The sequence below is a fragment of the Macrobrachium rosenbergii genome, chromosome 30 (genome assembly GCF_040412425.1).
Source record: "Macrobrachium rosenbergii isolate ZJJX-2024 chromosome 30, ASM4041242v1, whole genome shotgun sequence".
Lineage (NCBI taxonomy): Eukaryota > Metazoa > Arthropoda > Malacostraca > Decapoda > Palaemonidae > Macrobrachium > Macrobrachium rosenbergii.
Genome location: NC_089770.1, coordinates 9669048 through 9696631, shown reverse-complemented (window position 1 = coordinate 9696631; position 27584 = coordinate 9669048). Strand labels below are relative to the sequence as shown.

The following is a 27584-nucleotide window of genomic DNA, read 5'->3' as shown; positions in this document are numbered from 1 at the left end:
GTTTTCTGTTGTGACGTGACGTCATTCGCGCGTTAATTTAGCTTGTCTACTTGACAGACGAGAATCAAAATTTCCAACTTTCGTGTGTTCAGTGGCTCGTGGAAGGTCCTGCTGTAGTGGAAACTCGGCTTTTATAAGTAAATTTGTTGGACGATGTAAGTATTCAAGTGTTTGAAGATTTATATAATAAATAATAAAGGAAAATAACTTTTTTTTTTTGCTGAGGTTTTAAGTAGCAACATTTTTCGATCCCGGATGTCGGCTTATTCTATATTCTCTCATAATATCTTAAATTTTTATCATGCATCATAATTTATTGTTTAATAAGACCTTATTTGGTGTAAGGAATAAGGCCTAACGTGTTTTATTATTTTTTTGAGGCTGCCGTAGGGGTAAGCAAAGTCCAAACTGACTTAGGTCTAGCTTAAGCCAGACCCGCGAACTATTTTATTAAATATTTAGGAAAATAATGAAATTTAACTTAAAAATAGCTAGGCAAAAGCAAGCCAGGTTAATTTGTTTTAATCCATTTACATAATTCAATTATAAGGACTTAGCCTATACTTTTTTGTGATGTACTTTATGCCGGTTTCTTGCTAAATTCGCCAACCATAGGCCTAGGCCTATTTCTTATTACTAATCCCATGTGTTATGCATTTCTGACATTATTGTTAGAAAGAATGGTATTATTTTACTTATGGACATTAATTGCTTTCAACATAAAATATAGGTTTTTCTGTTGTATTATGATGTGATTTGCATGATTTTGAGCAAATGTTTATTTCCATTGCAAATGAATAAAGTCGACTTATCCTTCCCCGGCAAATGATATACTTATATCATTTGCGTCAATGAAGATAAGTATTCATTTGCGATGTATTCATTCGAAATAAACCTCAAAATCATTCAAATCACATCATAATACAACAGAAAAACCTATTTTATGTTAAGCTTTAATTAATGCCCATAAGTAAAATAATACCCAAAAGACAATTATAAAATATAAGAAGCACCTTATTTTGAAGGTACAATGGCCTGCCTGAGAGGGAGTCATCCCTGTGGAGGGCTGTACATAAAACTAAAAGTGAACATGTATTACAAATTATAGGAAACACTGAAGCAGTGGAAAACCTGCAAAACGACAATACACTATGTTAATCTTCATATTTTTAATATTGTAGATATATAACCAACCCACTTTCCCTTTATATTCCCTGTGGAAGAAAATGGCAACACAAAAACTAATATTGAATTCTGTCCAGGTAAGGAATTAAATTGGATATAATTTTAGGGTGCCACGATCCCTTCAAGATTCATAAACAGTACCTAAGGGAAAGGAGTTTCACAGCTAGTCTAGGGACAAGCTGACCTAGGATGGCTTAGGTAGGACTCTAGTCCCTATGATATGATAGGTTATGTAGGTTTAGGTTGCTAAGCTTGTGTACAATATAGCCCTCTTCATATTTTACAAACAGATTTTTGTTTATCCCATAGCGCCCAAGGCTAGTTTATGTTGGCTTGTAGCTTTAGTTAAGCTAATTATCTTAGCTGAGCTTACGCTTAGACTAACATCATCAAGGAGTATGCGAGTCTTTTTTTGGGGTGGGGTAAAAATAGGCCTGGGTAAATTAGTATTTTCCTTATCTAAAGTAACAGTTTTTGTTAATATTAATGTGTTAGATTAATGTTTGTGACTTTAGTAAGGTATGCACAATTCTCAGTTATCTTCTTAGTAATTTCACTGTTTTACCATTGTTACTTGAGAATTTGTGTTTTTCTAAACAGAAGCCACCAGTTTTGGCTTTTGACAATGAAGAGAGAGAGGTTTTTGAATAGGGAACAATAGTACTAGAAGGAAAATATATTAGTACATTCTAAATCATGAAATTCCTGGAAAACTTCATATTACATGTCAGTTCAATCACTTGATGTTAACTAATACATTAACCCTACATCATAGGTTAAGCCTAACCTGCCTCGTGTAAAATGAAGGTTAGGCCTTACATATCAGCATAACATCTTTGTCAGAAATAGATGGACCAGCCATTAGTTCTTTAGGGATGTTGTGTGTATGCTGCTTGTTTAACCGATTTCTTTTAATCAGTGAACATATTGATGAGTACAGTAAACATATTGATGAGTAAACATCTTATTCTTGTATTGAGAGTGCTGATCAAAATTCCACTCCCATATTCTTGACTTCAAAAAGCAACTATTAACTTAATTCCAAGTCATTTGAAAATATGAGTACAGTACAATGTGTGTACCATTGATTGGTGTATAATGCCCATAACCAGGGACAGCTTCTGCGATAAGATGTCCACTCCTCTGAATTTCAAACATCATTGATTGGCTGTCTCTTATTTTGATTAGATGGTATTTAGTGATTTAGGTTGTTGATGGCTGAGCAGTTACTGTTCTGTTTACAGTTCCTTGGTTGATTATTAGGAACTTGAATAATAAGAAATGAAAAGAGCATTTATTTTTGCCCTCCTTTTGTGTAAAAATGTTTTTGTCATCATCTTAGTTTACATAATTGTCAGTGTGAGTTCATGTTAGAAATAAAATTGATTATGTAACATGTATTATTACAGAGCAAAAAAACTTAATACATTAAGTTTTCTTTAGGTGTGATGCCTTTCGTTGATAACACTTGAAATTTAATCATTGTGAAGTACAGTTGAATTTAGATTCAAAATTATATGGGATTACTATAAGCTGTGGTATATCCTGAATGTTCTTTTTCCTTCTTCGTAGTGATATGAGGCATCATATTTCTTGTTAACAAGAAAGCATCCCATTGTGTCATGTGCGTTGCAAGCCAACTTGGTAGCTTGTAAATCACCGAAATACCCCCCATAAAAGGGAGGTACCTGATGTGTTTTAATTACAGTGTTACTGTTGCTATTCCAGAAGTGATGTTAAAGCAGAAACAAAATGGACCTTCTTACCAAAGCTGCCCAGTCTGTGTTTAATGCTGATAATGATGAAGGTTTGTGATGTGCGAGGTTTCCTTTTAACAGATTGTCCACAGCATATTGAGCTTTATAATTACGAGGGTCACTCAGCATACCCAACATTTTTTTTTTTGTGTTTTGCTTAATAAATTTTGGGGCTTATGCCACCATATGTGGTTAATGTGCTGTCTTGGGTGGTCAAGTTTAGTTGCCTTTCACAGGGTGTGGCCAAACCACCAATGTTTTCAGGCTTTGATCTGTGCCGTAGCCTCACTTTAGTTACATTGATGCTTACTATCGCTGTCTTATTTAATTTTTGGTGTGTGGCAGTTTAATTTTCATTTATGAATGTCAGTGTACATCAGTATACAGTATTAATTTACGTGTTGTAAGAATTTGGCATAAAATTCTTATTTGTCAGTATTATATTCAGTCATTTAATGCATAATCTTTTAGATTTCATTCCTTTTGTTTGTATGCTAATTGTAAATAGGAATGATAATAAAGTATTTTTTTTTTTAGTGAATAATAACTTACTGTTTTAGCTATACTGTACCATTGAGTCATAAATCATGGCTCATAGCAATATTCCAAATAATTTCCTTTTAAATGGGGTAAAGGAATTGGATAGCTACTGGTGAACAAACCAGAGGGAACAGCTCAAAGGATAGGAAAGGATATTGCAAAGAAAATTTAGTGCTGTACATCATATAGGAAGTGTGATTATATTCTGTTGAATACTCTGATGATTTTTCCCTTGATTTTCATCGGTGCTAGCTCATGAATAGCTGATACTGATTAGTTCAAATTAGTACATGATATTTTGAATATGGATTACAGTGACTGTGAGTAAACTAATGAATTTTACGATGGACTGTAGTGGTCTTGTAAAAAACTACTTCTTATAGTTTGTTCATAGTATTAGAGGGATACATTTCTTAATGTAGAGTGCAAAGCAAAATTCTGAAAGTCAGAACACTTACGAAATTCAGTATACAAATCACACAGTACAAGCACTCATATTGGTAATGTATGGTAAGCATTTGTAAGCATACAGTATTTAAGTATTCTTAATTGTTAATGGTTTCTTTTAAATCTTTTGTGCTTCTATTATACCTCATTGGTCATTCAGCCTTTGATGGTTTTTGTGCAGGGTTGCATTGATATGAGGATTTAGAATGTGTGCTGATCCTGAGTAGTGAGCATTGCTTATATTTCCACAGAAGAGTGGAGCAGATCAAGTGTTAGTGTGTTACTCTAAGGGGAAAAGGCATTGGTAATATACATAGACCTGTGTTGGTTTGTGTGACTTCCAGTTTGATGCTTGGAGTGGTATAGTGGTTGTAGGTTTAAGAATGTTGGCCTTTGACCATGTATAGGATTTCATTATAGTATGCTCTATACGATACACTTTAGACAACACTGGTGTTTCCTAGTAACATCCAGCCATTCTGGTTTTCCTTTCTTCTAGATACCTTTTGAAAATTTACCTGGCCCCAAATTTGTATCCTTAAAATGGCCCGTCTAGAGACATAATTCATTCTTGTTCAACTACTGTGTACAGTAGTAAGAAAAATACAATAATAAAATTGTAATGAATTTAAATATATTAAATAGGTAATCATTCAATTCAATGTTACAGAATTGTGTGTACCACTGACACCAACCAAAGATGTACAGTACACTCCACCCAGAGGTGAAAGGGCAGCTCTTGCAGAACTCACGAATACAATCAACATATCGCCAGAGAAATTTAATAACTCACCATTGCAAGCCTTGTTTAATGCTCCTACTTTATGTACACCTAAAACAAAAACGAGAAATTTAAACAGTATTATAAATTCAAATGGGTAAGTTGTATTGGAATGATATATTTTATGTTTGTCTATGAGGTTGAAAACCTAATTAAGTACTGTACTGTACTAGTTTTGATAAGCATGATACAGGCATTACAAATTTTTAAAAGACAACTTTGTCATGTAAAGGAATTTTACACATTTTTGTCAGTTAACATGTTAAAATGCACATTCCAACTATTACTTCAGGTCTAGAAATGTCGGGCGTAGTAGTGGAGGGAAGTCTGTCTCTAGTCCAACACCTGGGATTGAGGTAGGGACACCCAAGCAAAGTGGTGCATCACCAGGCTTACCAAAGAGTGGAGGGTCAAAGAGGAGCCCACTGACTCCAATGACAAATTTGAAACTGTTAACACGTGTAGCATCGATGGAGGAGTCATTGTCCACGAGCAGTAAGAAAGTGTTGTTTGAAAAGGAAAATAAAAATCAGGAAGTATCTTCGTCAAAAATTGTTTCTTCCCACATTTCGGGTATGTTGCGTCGCAGGTATAACAGTGAATGCCTAAGGCAGAGTGAAAATGGCCTTCCCAAAGAGGCGAAGGGTATGTTACGGAAACATCCCACAAGTGACAATTATCCACCACCTAGTTCCCCTGGGAATCTGGTTCTCGAAGGAATTGGACAGATTTCTTCAGTAGATGATTCGATCACTGCTCGTCCACCTGAAGTATCGAGGAAGGATAAATCATTGGGACTACTTAGTGAAAAGTAAGTTCTGTACTGCATGCTGACCTTTTTTTTCACAGAAAGACAACATTTTTACCAGCTTTTATTTACCAGACAGATTTTATTCGGGTAGATGTGAAATTAGTTCTCTCCACTTGTCTTGTTTCCCAAGTTCCTATGAACTACAGGTTTTCAATTAATTTTTCCTTTTTATTTCTTGGTTCTCCCCACTTGTTTTCATCTTGCTGCATATCTAAAACTTTCTGAGAAATCGTGAAAGCTTGTGTTGGGTTATTATTAAAAACTGCATTCACAGGTCATTGAGGGTTGTATACTTTTGTATTTTTTCCTTTACACCTTTTTCCTTATAGACAAAACAAGTGTACACATCTTTATTTATGTATTGTAGAGAGAGCACTAAATTTTTGTGATACTTCATGTATTAAAAAGTAAAACTAAGAAAAATACAGATTACTTAAAAAAATGTATTTTAATCAGCAATACTTTGCTTTTAAAATGTCTTCATTTGTTGGTAATTTTCTGGTATGATTTATTAGGTGTAAGTAAAGTACTGTAATTTAATTATCAAAAGTCAGGGTATTTTGGTAGTTGTGATTTAAAGTCGTGCACGTGTTGGAATACAGAAGCTACGTTAACTTTTGAAATTTGTAAATTGAATATTTGTATGGCTTGGAGCAAGTGACTTAGAGTCAGTGGTGAGAGCAAAATATTTCTAAGCATGCAATGTTAAATTGTACTGATTGATAACTTTTTCTTTTTGAAGGTTTTTGGAGCAGTTTCCTCTTGAAGTGTCCTTTCTTGAAACTCCAAGACGACTAGTCATTGACGAGGTGGCTTCTTTGCTAGGAACAGAACGACGTAGGGTCTATGACATCATCAATGTGTTGGAAAGCTTGAACATGGCCACTCGCGTTCAAAAGAATATGTACCAGTGGACTGGAAGACTTCACCTGGAAGAGACTCTTGGTAGGCTCAAAGCTTTGGGTGAGAAGTATGACATTGCCACTCAACTTCAGGCTTTGAAAAATGAGGACAGTAACGAATTCAAGGTAGGAATGCGTGCTTGATAGACTGTATTTCTTAGATAAAAGTGGTATATCTGACAAAGACATAACTGTAAATGCATTTATTAGAAGACTACTTTTTAAGTTTTTCAAAGTACCAGTAACTTAAACTGTCCGTGAAATGTATTCAAGGAATAATGAGATTAAAAACAAAAAATTAAAAATTTCATAAAAGTATCTCACCAAAAGAATGGTTAAATTTATTTGTTCAAAGTAACTACTTAAGATAATGTACAATTAGCATAAAGGTTCATTTAATGTACACTTCTGCAGACCTGAATGTTTGTAACTTACAGGAAATAACCCATAAGTTGTAGGAGTTAATTATAAAAATGTTGAAATCATTGTGGTATATTTTTGGAGGATACTAGTATCTTAGTAAAACGGATAAACATAACTACAAACCAGATTAGTGTTATATGTATTATATTCTGAATAATCATTTCAGGTTCCTCAACAAATTAAACTGACAAAACCTGGTGATGCTGAGAGAACAGATATAAGGAAAGAGAACTCCCTCAGCATTCTGTGTCAGAAGTTCCTCATGATATTACTTGTCAGTCCACAGGTATGTTATTGTTACAGTTTTGAGTGATGTGCCTCCTCCAGTTTTATGCTTAAGTCTTGAGGGAGTGGATGCTACTTAGAATGTACCTCTGTTGCATCAATGTCCACTTCTTTAATCCCTTACCTTTGATCATTTCCACCCCCTAGCAATTTTCTTTCATTAAAAAAAAAAAATCCTTATGATGACAATAACTCACTTTGGTGCATTACTCTCGTATGTATGAAAGGAGATTTAGTCTTGAATAATGTTGCATCTCTTGTTCTGATAGTCAGGTTTGTAGAATTCTTGTGACTTAGAAGTCTGGTTGAGTTACTTGAGTAAGCCTGCTGTGGTTGTTTGGGAAATTTAGGCATGGTTCAGGGTCCAAGCTAACCTATATAGTTCATAAGGAAGTCAAATAAAACTAATAAAAGCGTACATTTAAATTTCTGAAAGTTTTGTATAGATCATGTATTCCCTCTACAACCTGATTTTGTTTCAGCCTCACATAATCTCCCTGGATAATGCCATACGGCTTCTTGTTGGGGAAGCAGGTGAGAGTGGAGATCGCTTGAGGGCCAGAGGAAGACGACTGTATGACATTGCCAATGTCCTGACATCACTTGGGCTAGTGCGCAGAATACCTGCGGCCAAAGCCTTCCAGTATATAGGTCCAGTGGTGGATCCCATAGTTAATGATGATGGTATGTAGTTTGTAAATTCAGACCTATACATTGTTATAAGGACCATCATTTGGGTATTGTAATTTATTGGATCACAATTGTATTACAGAGCTTATATAATGTAAAGTAAATATAGATATACATGTAGCCATACTTTTGTGAGTTGTCCAAGAGAAGTTTTTCTTATTTTTCTCTTTTTTAAGAATTCTTTCAGTTTATGAAAAGTAGGGAGGAAAAAAGTAATGATAGTGTGGAAGTGGCAACGGCAACAGATTGATTATACAGTAATTATACAGAATGCTGATTTTAGAAAGTAACCGAAGACTTGCATTTTCAAGAGAACTTTATAACTGTCATTTCACTGTTAGTTTAGAAATGCAGATATAATAAGTGCTTTACTTTACAGATACCTTTGGAATTCTGCAACGAAATTCACTGCTACCTTCTCGTCGTGTGGTGAGTAGCGAATGCAAAGAAAACATCAACAATTATGGTGATCATGAAGTTACACCATCTGATGTTGCCCCTCCTGTCCAGAAAAGAGGACGTCCTAGGAAATTAGCCACAGCTTTCACAACTTCTACTTTACCAGGTATGTATGGGATTTTATAAGCTATTTTTCTAAGAAGAATTTAAGTATTACAGAATACAGACCTACATCTTGGCAGAGAAACCAAGGGTCCGGCTTTGTTAAAAAGCTTAAATTAGACAAAAAAGAACCCCCCATTTATTTTTAATGATATCTTAATGCTAGGTTAGGCACGTAATTGAAGTGTTCAGCAGTTGGTTAGAAGCTGTAGTTGGTTGACAAGAAAAGCCTCCCGTAGCAAGGTTAGATTCTGTCTTAAAGATTCTGTCTTAACCTGCTGAAAGCTTGCCCTTCTTTTCTTAGTGTGATGTCAGGTTGGCAAATAAAGCTTTAAATTTATTTTTCTTCAATCTGCATATTTTATTTTTTGTGCTCTTCATTTGCACTGTTTATTGTTTTTGTAAGAGGGGTGTTAATTTTTATCGGATTTATGTGTATATTTGCTGGTGTGTATGTTTGAGTTCTTGGTATTTTAGAAGGAGCAATTGACAGATCACAATTCTTTGTTTTTTATGACTTACATCAGAAGAATATGAAGTTTAGGGATAATGGTACAGATCTCTGTTGCTGACTGGAGGGTCTTCTGATGATAAGGCAACCTGGGCTGGGAGGCAGACTGGATTTAGGCTGGTGATATTGCTACACCCAAGTTAATGATGTGAGTTTATTTCCAACCCGTGAACCAGGTTCATGGGAAAAAGATTAGGATCTATGGAACTGAACACAGGCAAGGTGAGAAGTTCTGTAGAAGGTGAGAAGTTCTGGAGATGTCTTCGAGAGCTACACCCATCTTCATTATCTCATTTGCACGCATATAGAGTAGTGAACATTAAGAACTGAAGTGTGCCCGAGAGAGAGAATTAGAAAAGGAACTTGGGCTGGATCCTTCACTGGAGGCAAACTGCCTGAAAGAGGGGTGTTGTTACCACTAGAGAACCAACTCCTGCCAGTTCAGCACTAAAGTGCTCACATGTATCCATCTCCCTAGCTGTTAAATGGAGTATAAAGAAGCAGGGGCATTCTTTTGCAGTGTCCTCCTTGGTGGAAGGAGGCCATCAAACAGTAGCCCTGGATCCATGAAACACCTTAAGGCATTGTTTTGGCAGAAAGAGGTGATAAGGAGCACTTTTGAGTTCGTCTTAACTCCTGCTGGTTGGAATCTGAAGATTTAGAGAGCAGCTGGAATGTCTTTGAACTGAACATTGTGTTGTCATCCCAAATAGCAGCCACTGAAGCATCACATAGAGGACAGGAGGGGAATGATGATGATGATGAGCATCTCAGCATCCATGCTTATCATTGTTTTGGAGATGCCATTACAAAGGCAAATCCCCCAGAGGCTAGTGTCTTTAAAACATCTTATAGATTGTCTTCCTATTGGCATTGGTTCATCCATGTGTGAGTGGGCTGCAGTTGGTGTTAGATGAGTTAGCTCATTTGAGTGTGTTTGTTGGCAGGATTTTATTTCACTGTACAAAACATATAGTATGATCCTAGGGTGAGGGGACCAAGGAGGATGCTTTTCTTTGTCCTGTGAGGATACTTGTAGACCTTTTAAGTGAGGTTTTTCAGAGCTATTTTTAATTCATATTCCTCACAGAATTAATCACAAAAATTCATTTTTGAAGTGAGTCTTACCTCTCCATTATATAGCTTTTACTTATGCGCAAGCAGTAGTAAAAGCTATATGGTGGAGGATAAGTATTAAAAAAAAATCTGAAATTAAGTATTTATATTTTTTCTGGTTGAGGGAAATTATTGTCTTGACTTGAGTTGGTCAAACAGGCATACATTCTCACACTGGTTGAGTAGGGGTCCAAGTAAGATAGACAAACTAAATATCAGTGTTATGGTGATCTGCAATTGGATGAACATGTCAGCTGGGGAGTTCATAGGTTTGTAGCCCTCATCCTAAGCAGGTATTTGTGTCCTGCCGTTGTTTCTGTTTGGTGTAAATTTGTGGCTTGTGGGTTGTCAAGCAGTGAAAGCATTTGGGTAGTGAAACTCCCCCTCCCCACATTAGTGGGATGAATTAATACGAATTAATACTTGTTGAACAACCACATCATTTTCCATCCAGCTATTTAGGACTGATTGCCTTTCTGCCATAACTGGGTACTGAAGCATATAAAAAAGGTGATTGTAACTGAAATGCCTGTTAAACATATTTGGTTTTATTTTGCAATATACCAAAAGGTATATTGAAGTGGTGTATCTTAGTAAAGAAGTGGAAAAAGATTTTTAAGTATGTTTGATGACTGTTGTTTTAGCTTTAGTTTCATGTAGCCAAAAAGTAGTTGATCTGTTGATAATATGGTGGCAGTGAGTTTCGTTATTGTTGCTAAAATTTCCAGCTGTCAGATTTGATGTCCCAAGCTCTGTTTGGTTCATAAAACTTTTAACTATTTCCAGTGGGACTGAGTTGTGGTACTAGTTTGTTTCAATAATTTTCTTCTGAAGGATTATGTATGACATAGGTTGTTTGTTTGTTGATTTATTTATTTGTGTAAGTTTTGTACTCAAGTTTAAATCTAATTCCGTAAATGTATTTTAATGCATAATTTTTTTGTATCTTAAAGAAGGAACAGGATTTTTTAATCATTTAATGTTAATATCTCAATTTCCTTCAGCACCTAAAAGGTCCAGACTTCAGAGAACACGAAGTGAAGATGTCATCTCCAACACGAGGAAGCTAACACGGAATCCTTCCTTACATGAAATATGCCAGGTGAACTGTGTAATTTTTTGCCCCTTATTACTTTGAATAAAAGTTTTTGCATCATGAGATATAAGACATTAAAGTACATTATAGTGAAGATTTTAAGAAAGGCACTACAGGAAAATAACTTCTCACTTGGACTAGTAATAAGGTCCCTAGCTAGAAGTATTCCAGTTTTAACCAACATCACACTTGTATAAAGCCGAGACTATTGTTTTCCCAGGTTGCTTTACTAGACTACTGAACTTAAGGTATTGTAAGGCTTGAAAAATCACACATTATGAAGAAAAAGACTACTTGTGGAGACTAACCATCAACTTGGTATTTGGAATTGTAGTGGGAGGATTGTTAGATAACATTCATAAAATATTATGGGAAAGGGCAGGGGGTGGGATAGAGACAGTATATAAGAGTATGATTGATACTGAAATGTTAATAGAGGGTAGTTAAGTCTCTGTCTTAGCACATTTAGGATACAAAAGTGCACAGGGAATTCAGAATATTTTTTGAAAAGAAACTATTGTGTGTAACATTACATGTTAAAGTGAAAAAAATTTCTAATTATAAACTTATGGTTATTGTTGTTATCAGTGATTTTCCATAAAATACTCTCACTTCTTGCAATGCTATGAGTGTATAAAAAAAGCATCACTATTCTCTTATATCAACCTGTTCCCCTTCTAATGTAAAGCACCATAATGTATAATTTAGCATAATGAAATGCAAAATATACCAGTAAAAAGTATAAAAGGTTAAAAGAAAAATACGGCAGAATCATGCAAAGTTAAAAGATCAAAGTGGAGTAAAACTAGGTTTAGATTATATTTTAACATGAATTGTAGTTTTATGGAGGGAAATGGACTATGAAGAAAATGGTGAAGCTGTTATGAAATGTGGACCTGGACTTATGTCTTAAGTTGTAGGTTAAGGAGACTTTAACTGCCACACATTCAAAACAACCTTAGTCATCATTATTAGTGTAAAAGCAAGATTTAGGATGGACTACACATGTTAGAGTTTGGTGTATTTTCGTATCAGTCATAATGCTTGCTTTTAGGGTACCTAGCCAATACCAGGTGAATGAAGAGAGGGACCTTGTAGTTAGTTGTATATTGTTCTACCAGTTGTTTTCCTTATCCATTAGGAAGTAAATATAGATATTGTGTATATAATTCAATCAGTTTTACATAATGAGGATATTTCTGCTTGGAAGTAAACAGTTGAAGTTTTGTGAATGATAAGGCTTATTTACAAAATTGATGTTTAGGGGCTTATATGGTTAATTACTCGAATTTTGTCCCTAACAGGTGGCAGAGGTTGAGAGAGAAAAACTTTTAAAGGAGCAGCAGTCTTGTCGATCTCAGTCTAGCGATGGTTTTGAATCAGGTTGTGAAAGACCTAAGAGAGTTTTCTCTTTTGATGAGGTATGCAGATGATGATATATTCTGAATTTGTTTGTAATTAATGATATAGGAAGTAATTCATTGTTCTTAACAGTAGTCTTGCTTTAATACTAGTTAGTTATTTACAAGTCTGTGCTTAAATTTTCTCAGTTGAAAGTTCTATTTAAAATCATTGCAAGGAGGCTAAAAAGTAAATTTGTTTACCTGCAGTACAGCATTATTTTATTTATCAGGATTTATATACTTAAAAAATGGTATAGGTTTTTATGTTCTGTAATAATAAGCAGCTTGGCAATACTTAACATTGTTATTATGTATTGACATGCATGCCTCCCTTGAGTACAAGTTTTCAGAATCTTAATGTGAATAATTTTTCCACAGAATGTAGTGCTACCAAACAGTGATTTCCGACCCATTTCATCAGCATGGTCGTCGTCAATTTTGCAGTGTCGTTTGGCCAAGCGTGCAAAGATACCCATCGCTCTTACTTTCCAAAACGCAGAAGATTATGGGCCTGAAGGGGAAAGACATTTAAACCCTCAGTTTGTTTCAAAAACCAGAGATAATGCTGTAAAAAGTTTGAACTCCAAGATTGCAAGTATGCAGAAATCAAACAACACTGTTGCCTGTCTTCACCCCAAGCCTGTGAAAGGAACTATGGTAAGAGTATGATGCTGACTTGGCAAGTAATGCAGTGATGTAATATAATTTTTATTTATGGTGGTATCACTAATTTTCAGTCATTTGTTGGTGATATTGTATTTTCTTATTTTAAGTTGTAAATAATTGTATTTACATGTGTTTTCAGCAGTGTGCCTGCATTTGTTTTTCTTTAATGCTCTCATAGAAGCTATTATTATTAGGTAGTTTAGTCAGACCACCAACTCAGAAGTCCTTGAAGTAGGTACCACACTCAGTGCGCCTTGCATTGCACATAATAATCGCTGCTGGAGGTAACCAGCTCTGTGTGAGTCTAAAATGTTTGTGTTGGAGGCAGATTGAGGGAGCAGCAGAGGCAAAAGGGGGAAGTTGACAGAAGCTAACAAAAAGCAATATTCAGTAGAGGCGTAATGTGCTCAACTACTATGGTTTAAAACTGTTGAATCTAGTTGCTTGTTACATAGGTAGTATATAAGTTATTGTTTTTAGACATTTGTATGAAGAAAAGATGACTGCTGTGTTTTGATACCTGAGATATTTATCAACATCAAATGGCAGTTAACCAATGCTTAGTTGAAATATAATGAATAATGTATAAAAAAATTGCAGTTTACAAGTTTTTACTAGTTGCTATTATGTAGGTAAGAGAAAAAAGCCTTATGCCTCGACATTATATAATTTGTTTAGAGTATATAAGTTACTGACAGTTGAATTAAAGTAGGTACTAAAAATTTCATTAAGCTTTTTCACCTAGAGATGGAATGTATAAATTTTTTATTTGTATTTTTTTTTAATCCTCAGAATAGGAAAATAGGATCTAAATTACAAAGAAGAATATATTGTTGCATGGCTCTCATATCTTGCAATCTTATTTTTGTTATAAGGTCACAGAATTTTGTGTAAATGTCTAAGGGGGTTATTTGTTACTAATTATCAATGCTAGTTGCTCATTGCTTGTTGGCTAAATTTGCATGCCCGACCTTCACATTGTTTTTGTACTGTGAATTTCTCTGACAATTTTTTTAAACAAGCTCTCATGTGCCAGCAAATACTGTACAGTACTTTATAAGAAAACTAATTTTGTTAGCATGGTTATTTTGTATACAGTAGTACCTCAACCTAGCAGACATGAGGTCTAGCTTTCTGACAAGTAACAAAGTCCTTGTATTATAGCCTTAACCTGAATATTTTCTAGATACCTTACAGCTGACAGCAATTCCTCTAGTTCCTAGCCTAAACTACCTATACCTTACACTAAACATTCAATTTAAAAGGTTTATTACAATATTTATCACATCTAAAATGGTAGCATACCAAAAAATAATGATAATGATGTAGCTGATAAATACAGAAGTCCGTTAAGTTGAGGCCCTACAAGTTGAGGTGTTACTATGTTAAGATCAGAAATATTGAAATGTTTAAAATGTTTCAGGATATTAAAAGAGACTCCTCAGGGTCATCTAGAATGTCACTAGTGGAGAGATGTCCTACCATTACTGTATCACAACCCCAGAATGCTGTTCAGTGGCCATCTAGTCAGAGTTATAAGAATCAAGCGCAAACAAAAAGTCCTGTTATCATTGTAAAAGGGGGTGCTGTTGGTCCTAAAAGCTTCAGTCACTCCCGTGTTGTTCCTGTCAGTGACTCGATTTCGCAGGGCACACAGGTCATCAAGGTCATCACAAAAACATCAGCTTCGAAAGAGCAAGATGCATCAACAGTTATGACTGTGCTACCTGCCAACCCCTCAGGAAAACCGTTTACTGTGCAACCTAAACAGATCCGAAATACTAGTGGTTGCTTCCAGCAAGTGTCCGAAGGGATGTACACTAACAGTCAGAAGATTACTGTGAGCTCCTCCTCTAGTCTGTTGGGGCCTGATGGGAGCAGTATAAGACGGAATTCAACAGAAGGAAAGACACCCAGTTCGTTTGTTGTGTTCACTGTCTCTGATAATCAGGCAGGCCAAAGGACCTTATCAAAATTGCCAAAGGGTGATGGATTTTCAGTGTCACTTCATAAGCCCTCTGGTGCAGATAATGTCAACCAGGCTAAAGTTGGTGAACACTTTAGCAGTGGTATTTCCTCATTAACATCTGCTCCTCTTCAGCTTACAAGGAAGGTGGAACAAGAGTCATCAGTTAATGAAGACAGCAAGAGTAGACAGCAACCAGCCACATTAGTTAATAGGAATAATTTTAGTGGGTGAGTAAAATTCTTGTGGGTTGGAATTACTGTGAATGCAATAAATATATATTAGGGCAACTTATTATATTCAGCAGAAAATGTCAGTTTGAATTTTTCAGTTGAGGATACATTGTGGATATATATATCTTGAACATTTCTATGCAAATTTTTCTTTTATGAGTTTAGGTGTTAAGCAAGTTCTCTATTCTGTTTTGCACACATCCTACAGTACCTTGATCCTGTCTGGTCCAGGTCTTTTCTATGTCCATTTTGGTACTCTGGGATTTCTTAGCGGTCTTCATGAGTAGCTGCTCCTTTCCTGTATCCCATGCCATAAAACTGTCAGCCGTTGACTTCTAAAGTATATTTTATAATCCCAGGACCCCATATCTCTTGGCAACTTCCTGTTTTGTAGTCTGATCTCTCCTTTGCATTCATCCATGAATCTCAGAATTTTCTGGTCATGCTGTTAGAGGCATTCCATTTTCTTTGTAACTGTCATCTCTTGGCTGTATGGAGCGGGATAGTAAGTGCCTTCAAAATTCATTATAAAATTTTGCTTTTGGTGGCCCTTTTATATACTACTGTAGTAGCCTAACATTTTCTTTCTAGCTTTGCAGTTTAAGTGTCCCTTAAGATGATAGAAGTGTTCTGCCTCTTGTAGGATTATAAAAATTATATTAAAAATTTTTGGCTTAGTAATAGATCCATCATACAGAATATTTGATTTCTTTAACAGAACTTGGGACTAAGCTTTGTAATAAAAAAAAATCCAGTCTAAAGTTGAATGAAAGAAAAAAATACAGATAGCCTCAGGTTCTGCAACAAAGTTTCAAATGAAGCAGTTATTGCAAACATCTTGAATTAATCGTATTCTTAACAATTTTAGAAATTCATTAATCTTGAATCCTTGGAGACTGAAGAAAAAGCCATTTTGATGGTTAGGGGTTATTCTTAAGTTGTCTTTTCACTTTGCAGTGGTACCTCCTGGCAACCGTCTCCTGATGGTTCAAGCACTGATAGTGAATTAGAACAGATCTTTGGAGACCCTTTCAGTTTTGCACGTCCAAAAGCCCTCGTCCCTTCAAATGTGAAATCTCAGTCTCTTAATGATAAGGTTTGACTTTGATCACAGTTTTTGTAATTTTTACACTTTTAGAGTATAGAGTCATTGGTTGTTTTACCAGTTGAACAAAGGTGAACAAAATCTTAGGATGTTAAAATTGGGGCTATTAACTCCATATTGTAAAGGGAAACATTTGAAGGTATTAATTAAAAGTAACATTCTCTCTCTCTCTCTCTCTCTCTGGTTTTATCTGGGTTTAATGCTTTATAACAGTTTGTAGATATTAAGCAATTTAGCTTACTTACATATTTCTCTCGGCATGCATCTGCTCATTTGCACTAAAAGACAATTCTTGAGTGATTGAACTGTACCAGGCTGGATTGTTTGCTTATGTAAGTAGTTTCATAATGTTATATATATCTTTATTTCCTCATTTTCAATCCAAAATTGAAGTATCCAAGTGAACACCAGCACAAATAAAAAGGTGAAAAATTAGGTCAGGAAAATACCGTGAACCCTATTACAGTATTATTATTATTATTATTATTATTATTATTATTATTATTATTATTATTATTATTATTATTATTATTCAGATGAACCCTGTTCATATGGAGCAAACCCACAGGGCCCATTGACTTGAAATTCAAGCTTCCAAAGAACAGGGCATTCATTAGGAAGAAATAAGGGGAGGTAAGGGGAAATACACAAAGAAGAGATCTTACCTATTTTAGAAAAGAAAAAATAAATTAATAAATAGATGAAAATATATTAAAATGCAAAGAGAATAGTATTGGGTAGTAATGCATTGCATCTTCGCTTGAACTTTTGAAGTTCCAGTTGCACGACACCCTCAGGGAGTCTGTTCCTCAGTCCAAAATTGTGAGGAATAAAGGACCTCTGGAACTGAGAAATACTACACTGAGGCACATTTACTGCATACTGATGCTGCTGTTCAGCAAGTCTGGTTGATCTCAGCAGGAAAAGGGGACCAGGGTTCAATTGGGAATGTGAAAGATATCTGTTAAAACACTAAAACACAACTTATGAAAAAGTGACAAACAAGAGACCATCCATTGATGGTCCAAGTCATAACTGCTAATATTCAGTAACTAAATCTTTGGAAATCTTGAAAAGATACCAGAAAATTAAACACAAACTTCTTCCAGTGCATAAAAACATTAGGTAGCTTTTCTATCCATATTGTAAAGTTTGCTGCTTTATTGAATATTTGCAGGAAAAGATGTTATACTGTGAAATATAATGTAGCCTCAGAATATCTGCTAATTTTTCAAGGGCTTCATTTTTACTCCATTGAAAATGTATACAGTAATAACAAAGTAACTTGGAAAAAGTGAAGGTTTCTAAATGTTTGTTGAAATAGGATTAACATTAGATGGCTGAGGCATTTTAAGGTTAAAGGTATCATATTATAAATTCCCATTAACTTAACATCCTACCATTAGTAGGTTTTAAGCTTAGCAAGACCAAGGAATGAACAACTTTACAAATGAGTTCAGAATACTATGCAAAATATTAAAATTACAATATTCAGTATAACATTGCAGTTTATCCTTTAGAACTTTAGAGCAGTACAGTAGTATTGTAGCTACTGGACTACTCCTAAATGAAGAACTACTATTGCTATTGTTATTATATACATGGTATTGGTTTGTAGTTAGTCTCCTTGTCATTTGTTGTTTCCTTCATTTATATCTATGCATTCTTTGCCATGTGGAGATGTAGATATTTTATTAGTTTTCATATTTTGCTCTGTTTTTCATACATCATGGTTATTTGCTTTCAATTTTCTTTTATGTCTTTTCTATCGTACATTCATGTTGGGTAATAGCACACAAAAGTGTAGCACTTATATTTTAAATTAGATTATAAAATGAAGTTTTTAAGGCTTTGCTAATGATGTTCCCATAGACTCAATTCAGCTTTTTTTTTTGGCGTAAAATATGATTTCAAGATTCATTTTCTATCACTTGAGGTTTGGTGGAAAAGAAAGCATGTTTTTGTTGCAAACTTTATTTTACAGTGATTTTTGTCTTCCATTTTACTTCTCAGCTGATGACTAGCTATGACAGGGACCTGTGGGCTATGCATAATGGGACTGCTTGTGCTCAAGAGCCCTCTGGCCTTTGTTCCATCTCAACATCTGTTCTTGATAATACTGCAGATTTATGCAACTTTGCCTGTGGTGAAAGCTTTCTTGGTAGCAGTTTTTATGTTTCTACTGTAGTGTATTCTCGACCCTATATAAATACTTCAACTCGTTTAACATACTCACACCAGCGACCACTTCTGTTTCATTTAAGTTATTGGGATCTTATGTACGGTTTTCAAACACAGTTCAGTGATGCTTGAAATGCAAAGAGCTCCTAGTTTTTGTATGTAAATGTAAGATCTGTTGCATTTGGTTCTCACACCTCTGAAACCTGTGGTGGCCTCCTATCATATCCCACAGATGTATGGAAATGTCCAGATGGGAGCAAAATATGAAGGGTCAAAGGGGTTTATGCCTATTCAAATGAAATGGAGCGTTGTAATATATACTGTATATAGAATCAACTGGTCACTTTTTACCGGATCCTTAAGTAATTGGAATAACCACAAAGCCCTCTTAACTTCTCGAATTCTTCACAATTTTTTATCCAGTTGCAAGAATATGAAGAAATTCTTATGTCTGTAGCAGGATTCAAGAGTATCAGAACAAGGTCATGTTGCTGACCAGGTTAGGTTGGCATCATGACCTCATTCTGATACTTTGGTTGCAGGTGTGAATCCTGTTATGGATGTCAGAATATCCTCATATCCTTGCATTTGAATCTCAGGCTTTGTAGTGAAGCACATCCAAAAAGTGTGAAGAATTCAAAAGTTGAGAGGGCATTATGGTTATTACAATCCTTAACTTAAGCTTTTTATATCCATATAAAGGAAAACAGAATTTTGATCTTGGAATATTTGTGATATTAATTCCTTAAGTATTGACAGTGCATATAGAAATAAAAATTATAGGAAAGAACGAACTGAACTGTCTGGATAATAGCAACTGATTACATTTCAGTCATATTGAAAATGGTATGCAATAATAAGTGATGTTGATGTTGGCATATTATGCGAATGGCCTGTCATTAATGTTAATCATTTGGAAATTATTACTGTGAAGAAAGTTGAATAAAACCATAAATTCCTTTTCAAGAACATTATTGGGCTCACAAAAGTATTTACTCTCAAATGACAATTGAAAATTAGAGCAGGAAGTTAAATGGTTTGGACAGGTAACAAGATGAGATAAAAGGAACCTTTGATAAGTAAAAGGCATAAAGCAATGCTGATGGGACTCAAAGAGGCCTTACAAGAACTTTAGTACCATTTACAGCATGCTGTGGAAGATACAGTATATTGCAGATTATGTCCCAAGTCTGACTACTTCAGAATCTTCACCTGAAACCGATCTTGCTTTCTTTTAGAAGCGAGTGAGTTTTAGCTACTTAGAAGTTGGTGATGCAGTCTGTTATGCCAGGTTTGGTAAAGTGATGTACTAGTTCCTTTGTAACTGATGATTAGCGTTGTATATAGAATGCACGAGAAGTTGTTTTTTTATATTTGTTGTATTTCATGTTTAGCATAGAGGATTCTTTCATGATTTGTTTCTAGGAGAACTTGCGGGTATAAGCATTCTTAAATTTCTTTTGACATTAAGGTTACTGTAATATCTATTAGCCTAACCTGACCACTGATTCCTATTTTCAGTCTATAATAGGGCTTGCCCAAATAATATGTCCTTAATGAGGAGTGAAACTCTTGCCAAACTAAAGAGAAGTTGGAAAGAGATGAAAGGTAATTGATGATAAGAAATAAATTGAAATGCTGCTAGATCTGAAAGGGGTATTGGTTACGGTGTGTTGAGCAAGTAACAATACCCCATAATGGGGTAAATAATGACAAGAAATGTACATTGGTTTATATCTTATCAGAGAGAGGTACTTATTTGCTTGTAGCATAAGTCTAGTATCAGATGATAGACTATTTTAACTGTTACAGAAAAATGAAATAAAAAATTAATCTTTAATGATTTTAGGGTAATCTGCACTTGTAATTGTAAAGTACTCACAAGTGTCATATGATAGTTTATAGCTTGATGAATCATATTTACATGATTTAGAATTCTGTGCCTGTTGACATGGAAGCAATGCATGTTGTATACAGTGTATACTTTTATCAAGGCTTTTATTTTGCTGTATTTTATATACTTAGTGATTTTTCTCTTAGATGCTTTGCTTACAGTAGCTGCCTGTAGTTTGAGTTGATTGTAAATATTTACCATTCTCTCGCAGCTTTTGGTTTGCATGTTGGCATAGTAATTTTTTTACAAAATTCATTTTGATTTTACCCACTTTAATATCAGAGAGCAAAACACCTTATCATTGCATTTTATTTTGCAGTCTTACATAATCCAGACCTGTTACATAATGCATATACTTCTTTGCTGGTTTCATAAACTAGACGTGTTCGAGTTTTAATTTTCTCTTTCCAGTAACTGTTGACAGAAATTCACCTTGGAGAGAACCCCTTTCTCTCCCTTATATCATTCTTCTTCTTCTTCTTCGCCTTTAACGTGCATTTTTCCCATTATTATATGGGGTAAGCACGATGCCTTCTTTTGATATCATTACTATATTATTATAAAGTAATATATTTCGTTGCATACCTGTTGTATCTGCAAGGTTTGTTGTTGTAAGAGATCACGTTTGTTTGTCCTAATGTCGTGAGTGTGGGATTTGTGACTTGTCACTGAAAGCAGTCGCTCAGAGCCTGTAGACTGTGTATACCTTTAGACTTGACCTTTATAGTATTTGACATTTTTTAAGCATCTGTTTCTAAACATAGTACTAGTTGTTTGTTATCTTTGCTGTTGAGAGCTAATGCATGTGTTTATTGAGCTGTTGTTACACCCATTATTTAATTTTTTACTTTACTGCCTGTCCCACTCCCTTTCTTCCATCTTGCTGTCCAACCTCTCTAACTTTTACTTCTTGATGCAACTGTGGTTTTTTTTTCTGTTTCCTCTTGATCCTTGTATTCCATTTCACTTATTTTTTTGGATCTCTTTATCGTACCTCCAACTCCCTCTTTTCACTGTCTGAAGCTCTGAATTGCTGAAACTGCTGTAGCATTTGTGTCATTGTAGTATTGTTTGCATGCTGTATCCACATTTCAATTGACAGCAAATGACAAATGTTAGACACAAACCCCTCAAAGAAATTTAGTTCAGTGGTAGGATTAAACTACTTTCCATAACTGAATCTTTACCATTAATTTTGTAAGGGTAGCTTGAAGCTATCCCAGGTAGCCCATTTTGATTTAAGTTTAAGGCTATGTATTCTATTAGTGATGACATACTACATGACTTGTTTAATATTGTATATTGCTCTCTCTATTCAATATTTTTAGCCTTACAAATTTTAGAAGCAAAGTTTGTGTAGATGACATTAAAATTGGGACAACCTGAGCTGTCACTTGCAACCTGTCAATTAATAAGGAGAGCATCAGTACAGAAATAGCAATTAACCACTAAAATTTAACTTAGGTAGTTTGTAGTCTGCTTGATTTTTATATCCTTTGGGTTTTTATGGGCATCTTTTTCTTGCAGAGTTGACTTCTTGAGCACCAGAAGCAATGCAGCTGGACACCAAGCTGAAACCTGGTAGTATGGTAACTTATGGAATGGTGGCTTTAAATGCTGGTTTGTGATGGTTTGATTTTTTATTTTAACAAATGTGTTACTTGGTAACTCTGGTAAGAAGCCTTTACATAAAGTTAGATCTGTTAATTGCAAATTGTGCATGAAATGTATCTAATATAACAGTAAAGTACTGTACTGAACAGTTAGGAAACTGCTGTTCATAAAAGAAATTCTAAGTTTGAAGATTATATGTTAGGATTTGCCCTTGAGTAACGTTTGATAATTTATGATCTTAATCACGAAATCGCTATATCTTCATAGTGACTCAAAACATAAAGGTCCACGTACTATATTCTGGTAAGCACAATAATGGATTATGCAGCCAGTACCTACAATGCATTGCTTGATTCAAGGGTGAATTCACATCACTGCCTTTTTACATTATTGAAAGTGTTTGGTTGTTATTTCAAGTGTGTGCACTTGAGAACTATTTAACTTTCTTACATTGCTGTGTCCTTTAATTGATAAAGGGAATTTCCTAGATTTGTTAGACTTGTTTCTTGCAATGATAGAATTTCCAGTTTCTTGCCATGATAGAATTTCCAGACATACTTTGCATATTTTATTTTTCAGCACTGAATTGTACATCTGTCATGGTTGATTGTATTTTTGATGTTGTTGCATTATTACTGCTCTGTTTAGTTCAAGAGAAATGAAACCACTGACCTCTTGAGAATGTTACCTGCTTGCCTCTTGGCCGTTTTAATTGACCTGCGTGTACGTGTAATATACATAGTCCAGTACTTTTCTGGTAAATTTTATATGGTTGCTGCGAGAGTGCCTATTTTTTGCTGCTCTTCGTGGTCAGTTACTTGTTATATTCATGTTTTAACACTTCTCTTATTGTGTATCTTGGTTTTTAATGCCTTCCTGTGAGGGCAATTAAATTGCCCATATCTCAAGATTGTTAATTTCAGAACTGTGTACTTATTCTTATGATTGGGCATTATTTTATCTTGGGTTTTTTTTATTTTCTATAAGGAAAAAAGGAAGCCTGTCCTTTGTAATAGACATTTTCAAAGCCACAGACTTACAAAACAAAAATGAATGGATTGCAGAAATTTTGAAGGTTTCAGATGAAATTGCATTTGCTCTTTTCATAACAAAAGGGCAAAGTATTATCTGATAAGGATCTCTCTCATATGCATCACATGATAGCTTATAAGATTTTCTGAATAGGGCACAATACAAAAAATAGCATACTGAACACTGTTTGGGGCCTATTTTTCTTAAGAGAATTGAGATTGGCAAAGTCAGTTATCTGACATCCAGCTTGGCTATTACAGAAGTAAATAGGAAGCGGCTTTATTGTAGAACCCGCATACACACACAATTTAAACCCCCTCCTTTAAAATTATAGACTAGAGGTGATTGAAATACAAGATTGCATCTGTCTTCATTCATTCTCAGGTCATTTGGGAATATTTGGCAAATTATCTTGTGGTGCATGTTGGTTAGATTCTTGAATGAAATTAGTGCAATGTCTCAATAGGAAAGTCCTGTATATGTTGATACAATAATTTTTTATATAAGGAATTTTCTGGATAGCTTTAGTCATAATTAAGTCAAAACTTTTATTCAGCTAAATTTGAGAGCTTTTGTAGTATTTATCATGTAGTTATTTTAACTTTTTTCACTATTTTGTTAATCTGATTAGACTATAGGTGCTTTGAGGGTTTCATTTCTGGTGCTGTAAATAGGTTATTATGGAAAAGTATGGTGTGGTATTTACTTATAAAAAGAATTGAACTTTAAAAAGAAATTTAATTGATCTTCTTTCTGTTGTTCATGAAACTTACAGATTATCTTTTGGCTGAAATTTTATTTTTAAAATCGTTTGGTCTTGGAAAAGTATACGTCAGTGTGTTCATTAAGAACTTGTTAGCAATAAGTAGCAGCCTTATATGCAAAAGACTCTCCATTTGTACTAGCTTGTTAAAAGTCAATGACCCATCTGTGCACTTATGTTGTGGTCACACATAATCTGAGTTGCTTTTCAAGGATTAGCATTTTTGTATTGGGCCATTCATTTTCATTCATTCATTTACTTAACACTCAAGTCTTCATTATGGTGGTGTTTTGTAGTACATATTTAGTGAATTTCTAAAATGGTTTTTACCAACTGTAGTTTGTTTCTATTAGAATATAAACCTTTGTCTTTTTTATTGATAATCTTTAGCAATAGCCATTTCTTTTTCTTGGTTACAAAATTGCTTTGTCACTCAGTCTTGAACAGGTTGGCATGAATCATGGGTCGATTATAGTACGGTGCTTGGAAGGCAAATGACCACTCTCCCTTCATAACTTCATTCCAGGGATCCAACCTTTGTTCTATGCTATCTCTAGATACCAGATTAGTCATTACTGATTCCCCCTTTTTTTTCCCAGTCACTAAGTTGAGTCATCACTTTTTCAGCCACTGCAATAGGAGAAACTCTAATTGAGACACCTCTGACACACCACAGGTCCCGGTACTACAGTATTTTACCCCCGATCATTGTGCATCCAGTTCATTGAGCTTCAGGTTTGCTTGACCTTCCCACAGTTCCCTTTTGGCAAATTATGCCCATGAGTTATGCCAAAGACTTTTCTTCTGCCACTTTCTGTTGTAGAGTTGATTGATCATTTTTGCCTGTGCTGCATGCCCCCTCCTATGACCCCAAACCATCAACGAGTTTGCCTGCCTCCAAACTCCTGCACTTGGGCCTTATGGACTCTGGGTAACTTCCTGGCACTAAACCTGTGGAGGATCTTCTTGTGCTCTACGACAAAATCCTTTTAGAGAAATCCTAGTTGCTTTGTGATTTTTTTCAAGATTAAACCCATCGCAGTCAGCCACATCACAAAGCCTCGATTGCCACCTTGATAGGTGAAAAGGAGTTGGGCCACTAGACTTACGATCTCCTTTAGGCAAAGTTGATTGTTGCCCTTCACAAGGATGTTATGTATGGTTGAAGGGCTGCTGTTTCAGCAAAGGCTGTGATCATCCTATGGGTGTACCTCACCAGTTTTCATTGCTTGATCAGTGTTTTAGGAAGCTCTTAAGCTCCAGCCATGGCAGTTCCTCTCAGGCCTTGCCAATGTTGCCCACGCTTCATTTACTTCACAGGTTAGTGTCATGGTCATCAATAGAGATTTTTTGTAAGGTAAGTCTGGCAAGTTGGGGTTCTTGATGAAGTTATCAGTCTTTTTAGCTTATGGTTTGCCCTTCACAGATGTTGCTTGGACCTGCAGTCTCTTCCTCTTATACATGCTTCTGGTCCTCGCTTTCCATGTACTCTTGCAAGTTGGCAGATGTTATGATGGAAGAATTCAAGGACCTCTCCAAACACTTTTCAGCTGCTATTCCCCTGCAAGCCCTGAATCTCCGATCCCTTAGGCCCTAACGTATTGTAGGAGGCTTTGGTATGCAAGTTGGAATAGCAGCTTACTTTACTTTTCAGAGTCTGTAGGGTTACATATGGAAGAACCACATCTAATCCTCAGAAGACTTGACAAAGTCTAAACGCAGTCCACGTCCAGATGAAGTCACTGGCAGATACTCAAATTATGCACACAATCATCTTGCCAACATATGTGAAATGATTTACTTTCTTCACCATCTGGTATCTGGACTGCTAAAGTCTGAGAGCCAATTTGTTAACTAGCTAGAACTTGCTGAGGTTGGCAAAGCAATTGTTCAGTGGAAATTTAGTCTTATTCTTCTGGTTAGCTTGATAAACACTACTACTCCCGAGGACTGACAGTCATCAACCCCCCTTTTGTAACTACTGGAAAAAATCATGAACTTCTGCATCACCACCACCACCTGAGTGGTCTTCATTACCTTTCCCTTGGTGAGGTGCTTTAATTGTGAATGCAGGAGTACATATAGGCCATAAGGGGAGGTGAATAAGTATACAAAATTTCACTAAAACATTTGGAGTAATCAGTTACTTGACACTATTCAGCACTTCAGGGTAGAGTAGTTCTCTGATCTTATAGTATTCTCTTCTTTTCATGTGACCTTCTATTGTTACTCTTCAAACTCCTGTTTGTATTGTTTTTCAGGCCATTTATGATTTATGAACCAACAGATAGTTCTGAAAATATAAACAGTTTTCATACCAACCTGTTCATCATAAAAGACACTGTCCTTTCTCGTGAGGTTGACAAGGAAGACTGACAACCAATGGAGGCATGAAGTCAGGTCTTTGTCTTTCAGATGTAGCAAGTTGGTGCTACTGGAGAGCCATGCGCATATAATTAAGGTTATGAATAATGGGTTAATATGAGTTGTTTTAAATTGTAAAAACACTTTACAAATTGTTCACTTGATATTCAAGTGTTAATCAGGTATATCTTTCACATGTACCAAGTTGGTGCTACTGGAGAGCCATTTGCATGGGATTAAGGCAATGAATAATGATTAGTATGTTAATGTTTTAAACTAAAAAGTGAAAATTTTTCACTTGATATTCAAGTGCTCTGAATATTCAGTTGGTACATTTTTTTGTTGGAGCAGCATATAGAGTTGTAAATATATCAAAGGAAGTATAAAATAATATATAGCTGTCTTTATAGGACTCAATGTTTTTCGTAGTTGTCAGTTGACTTTATGTTAGCAGAATATTTAGTCATTGGAAAGGTCCTTAAAGTGGAGTACTTTTTAAAAATTTGTAGCTTCAGTGCTTTGCATTAGTAGTGTCTCTTGTTTATTGTATATCCTTTAGAAAGGAATACCTAGTATCTTCTTTCAGGTGACAGCCAATTGTATTACTTTCTAACTCCCTGCAAAAATTACAACAGAAAATTGAAAAAAAGTTTGAGACTTTCTTCTCAAAGTTTATCAGATAGAAAGGTAATCTGTTTGTTTCAGAAAAGAAAATAAGATGACAGTTTAGAACAGATGTTCCTTAACTAGAAGTGTGCACAGGTAACCTTTGCTTAATATGGCTGATGATACCATTGAGTATAGTCATAATTATCATCAGTTATTTACTGTAGAGATATATTTTTCTCGTGGCTTTGATCACAAGTTCACAATGCTGCAACATCAGCTATGTATTAATTACTGATACTGTGTGTATATAAAAATAATGTACCTGATTCCAAGGTTATTGTACAGTTTATATTCATTTTCTGGTCTTGTAACATGTCTGATGAATTATAGTATGATATGCATAAATGAAGAAAAACTTAAAAAATACTGCAGTATTTTACTTCTTATTTATTAAGTAGTTTAACCCAACCATTGAGCCGAGTTATTTTCAGGGCAAAAGTAATTAAATGTCAAGAAACATGAAAAAATTAAAAACAAATAAGTGATGCTGTTGTTGATGTTGAAGATCTGTCTTGGCTATGATCCCTGGATCAAGAAGACCATCTAGACCTTCAATGAGAACTCTACTCTTCCTCCTCATTCACCTGCC

The 27584-nt window shown here is 35.1% G+C and overlaps 1 protein-coding gene across 4 annotated transcripts; it reads left to right on the top strand.

Annotated features, from left to right (window-relative positions):
* Window positions 1-27361, top strand: LOC136855001 (uncharacterized). 4 transcript variants are annotated; one of them, XM_067131703.1, is made up of 15 exons: window positions 1-155; window positions 2914-2992; window positions 4600-4807; window positions 5003-5521; window positions 6264-6549; window positions 7013-7132; window positions 7614-7815; window positions 8201-8386; window positions 11014-11111; window positions 12410-12526; window positions 12887-13165; window positions 14598-15370; window positions 16331-16469; window positions 18492-19950; window positions 22081-27361. In XM_067131703.1, the coding sequence occupies exons 2-14, from the start codon at window positions 2938-2940 to the stop codon at window positions 18789-18791; spliced, it is 3282 nt and encodes a 1093-aa protein (XP_066987804.1). In that variant the 5' UTR covers window positions 1-155; window positions 2914-2937; the 3' UTR covers window positions 18792-19950; window positions 22081-27361. The 4 variants fall into 4 exon arrangements, with proteins under 4 accessions (XP_066987804.1, XP_066987805.1, XP_066987807.1 ...); XM_067131704.1 differs by lacking the exon at window positions 18492-19950 and having other exon boundaries at window positions 22081-23935; XM_067131706.1 differs by lacking the exon at window positions 16331-16469 and having other exon boundaries at window positions 22081-23245.
* Window positions 27362-27584: the final 223 nt, after the last annotated feature.

Coding starts and splice junctions, on each gene's coding strand:
- LOC136855001 (XM_067131703.1), top strand. CDS start 2,938: ATGGACCTTCTTACCAAAGCTGCCCAGTCTGTGTTTAATGCTGATAAT. Junction 7,816..8,200: donor TCCCATAGTTAATGATGATG/GTATGTAGTTTG, acceptor TTTACTTTACAG/ATACCTTTGGAATTCTGCAA. Junction 11,112..12,409: donor CCTTACATGAAATATGCCAG/GTGAACTGTGTA, acceptor TGTCCCTAACAG/GTGGCAGAGGTTGAGAGAGA.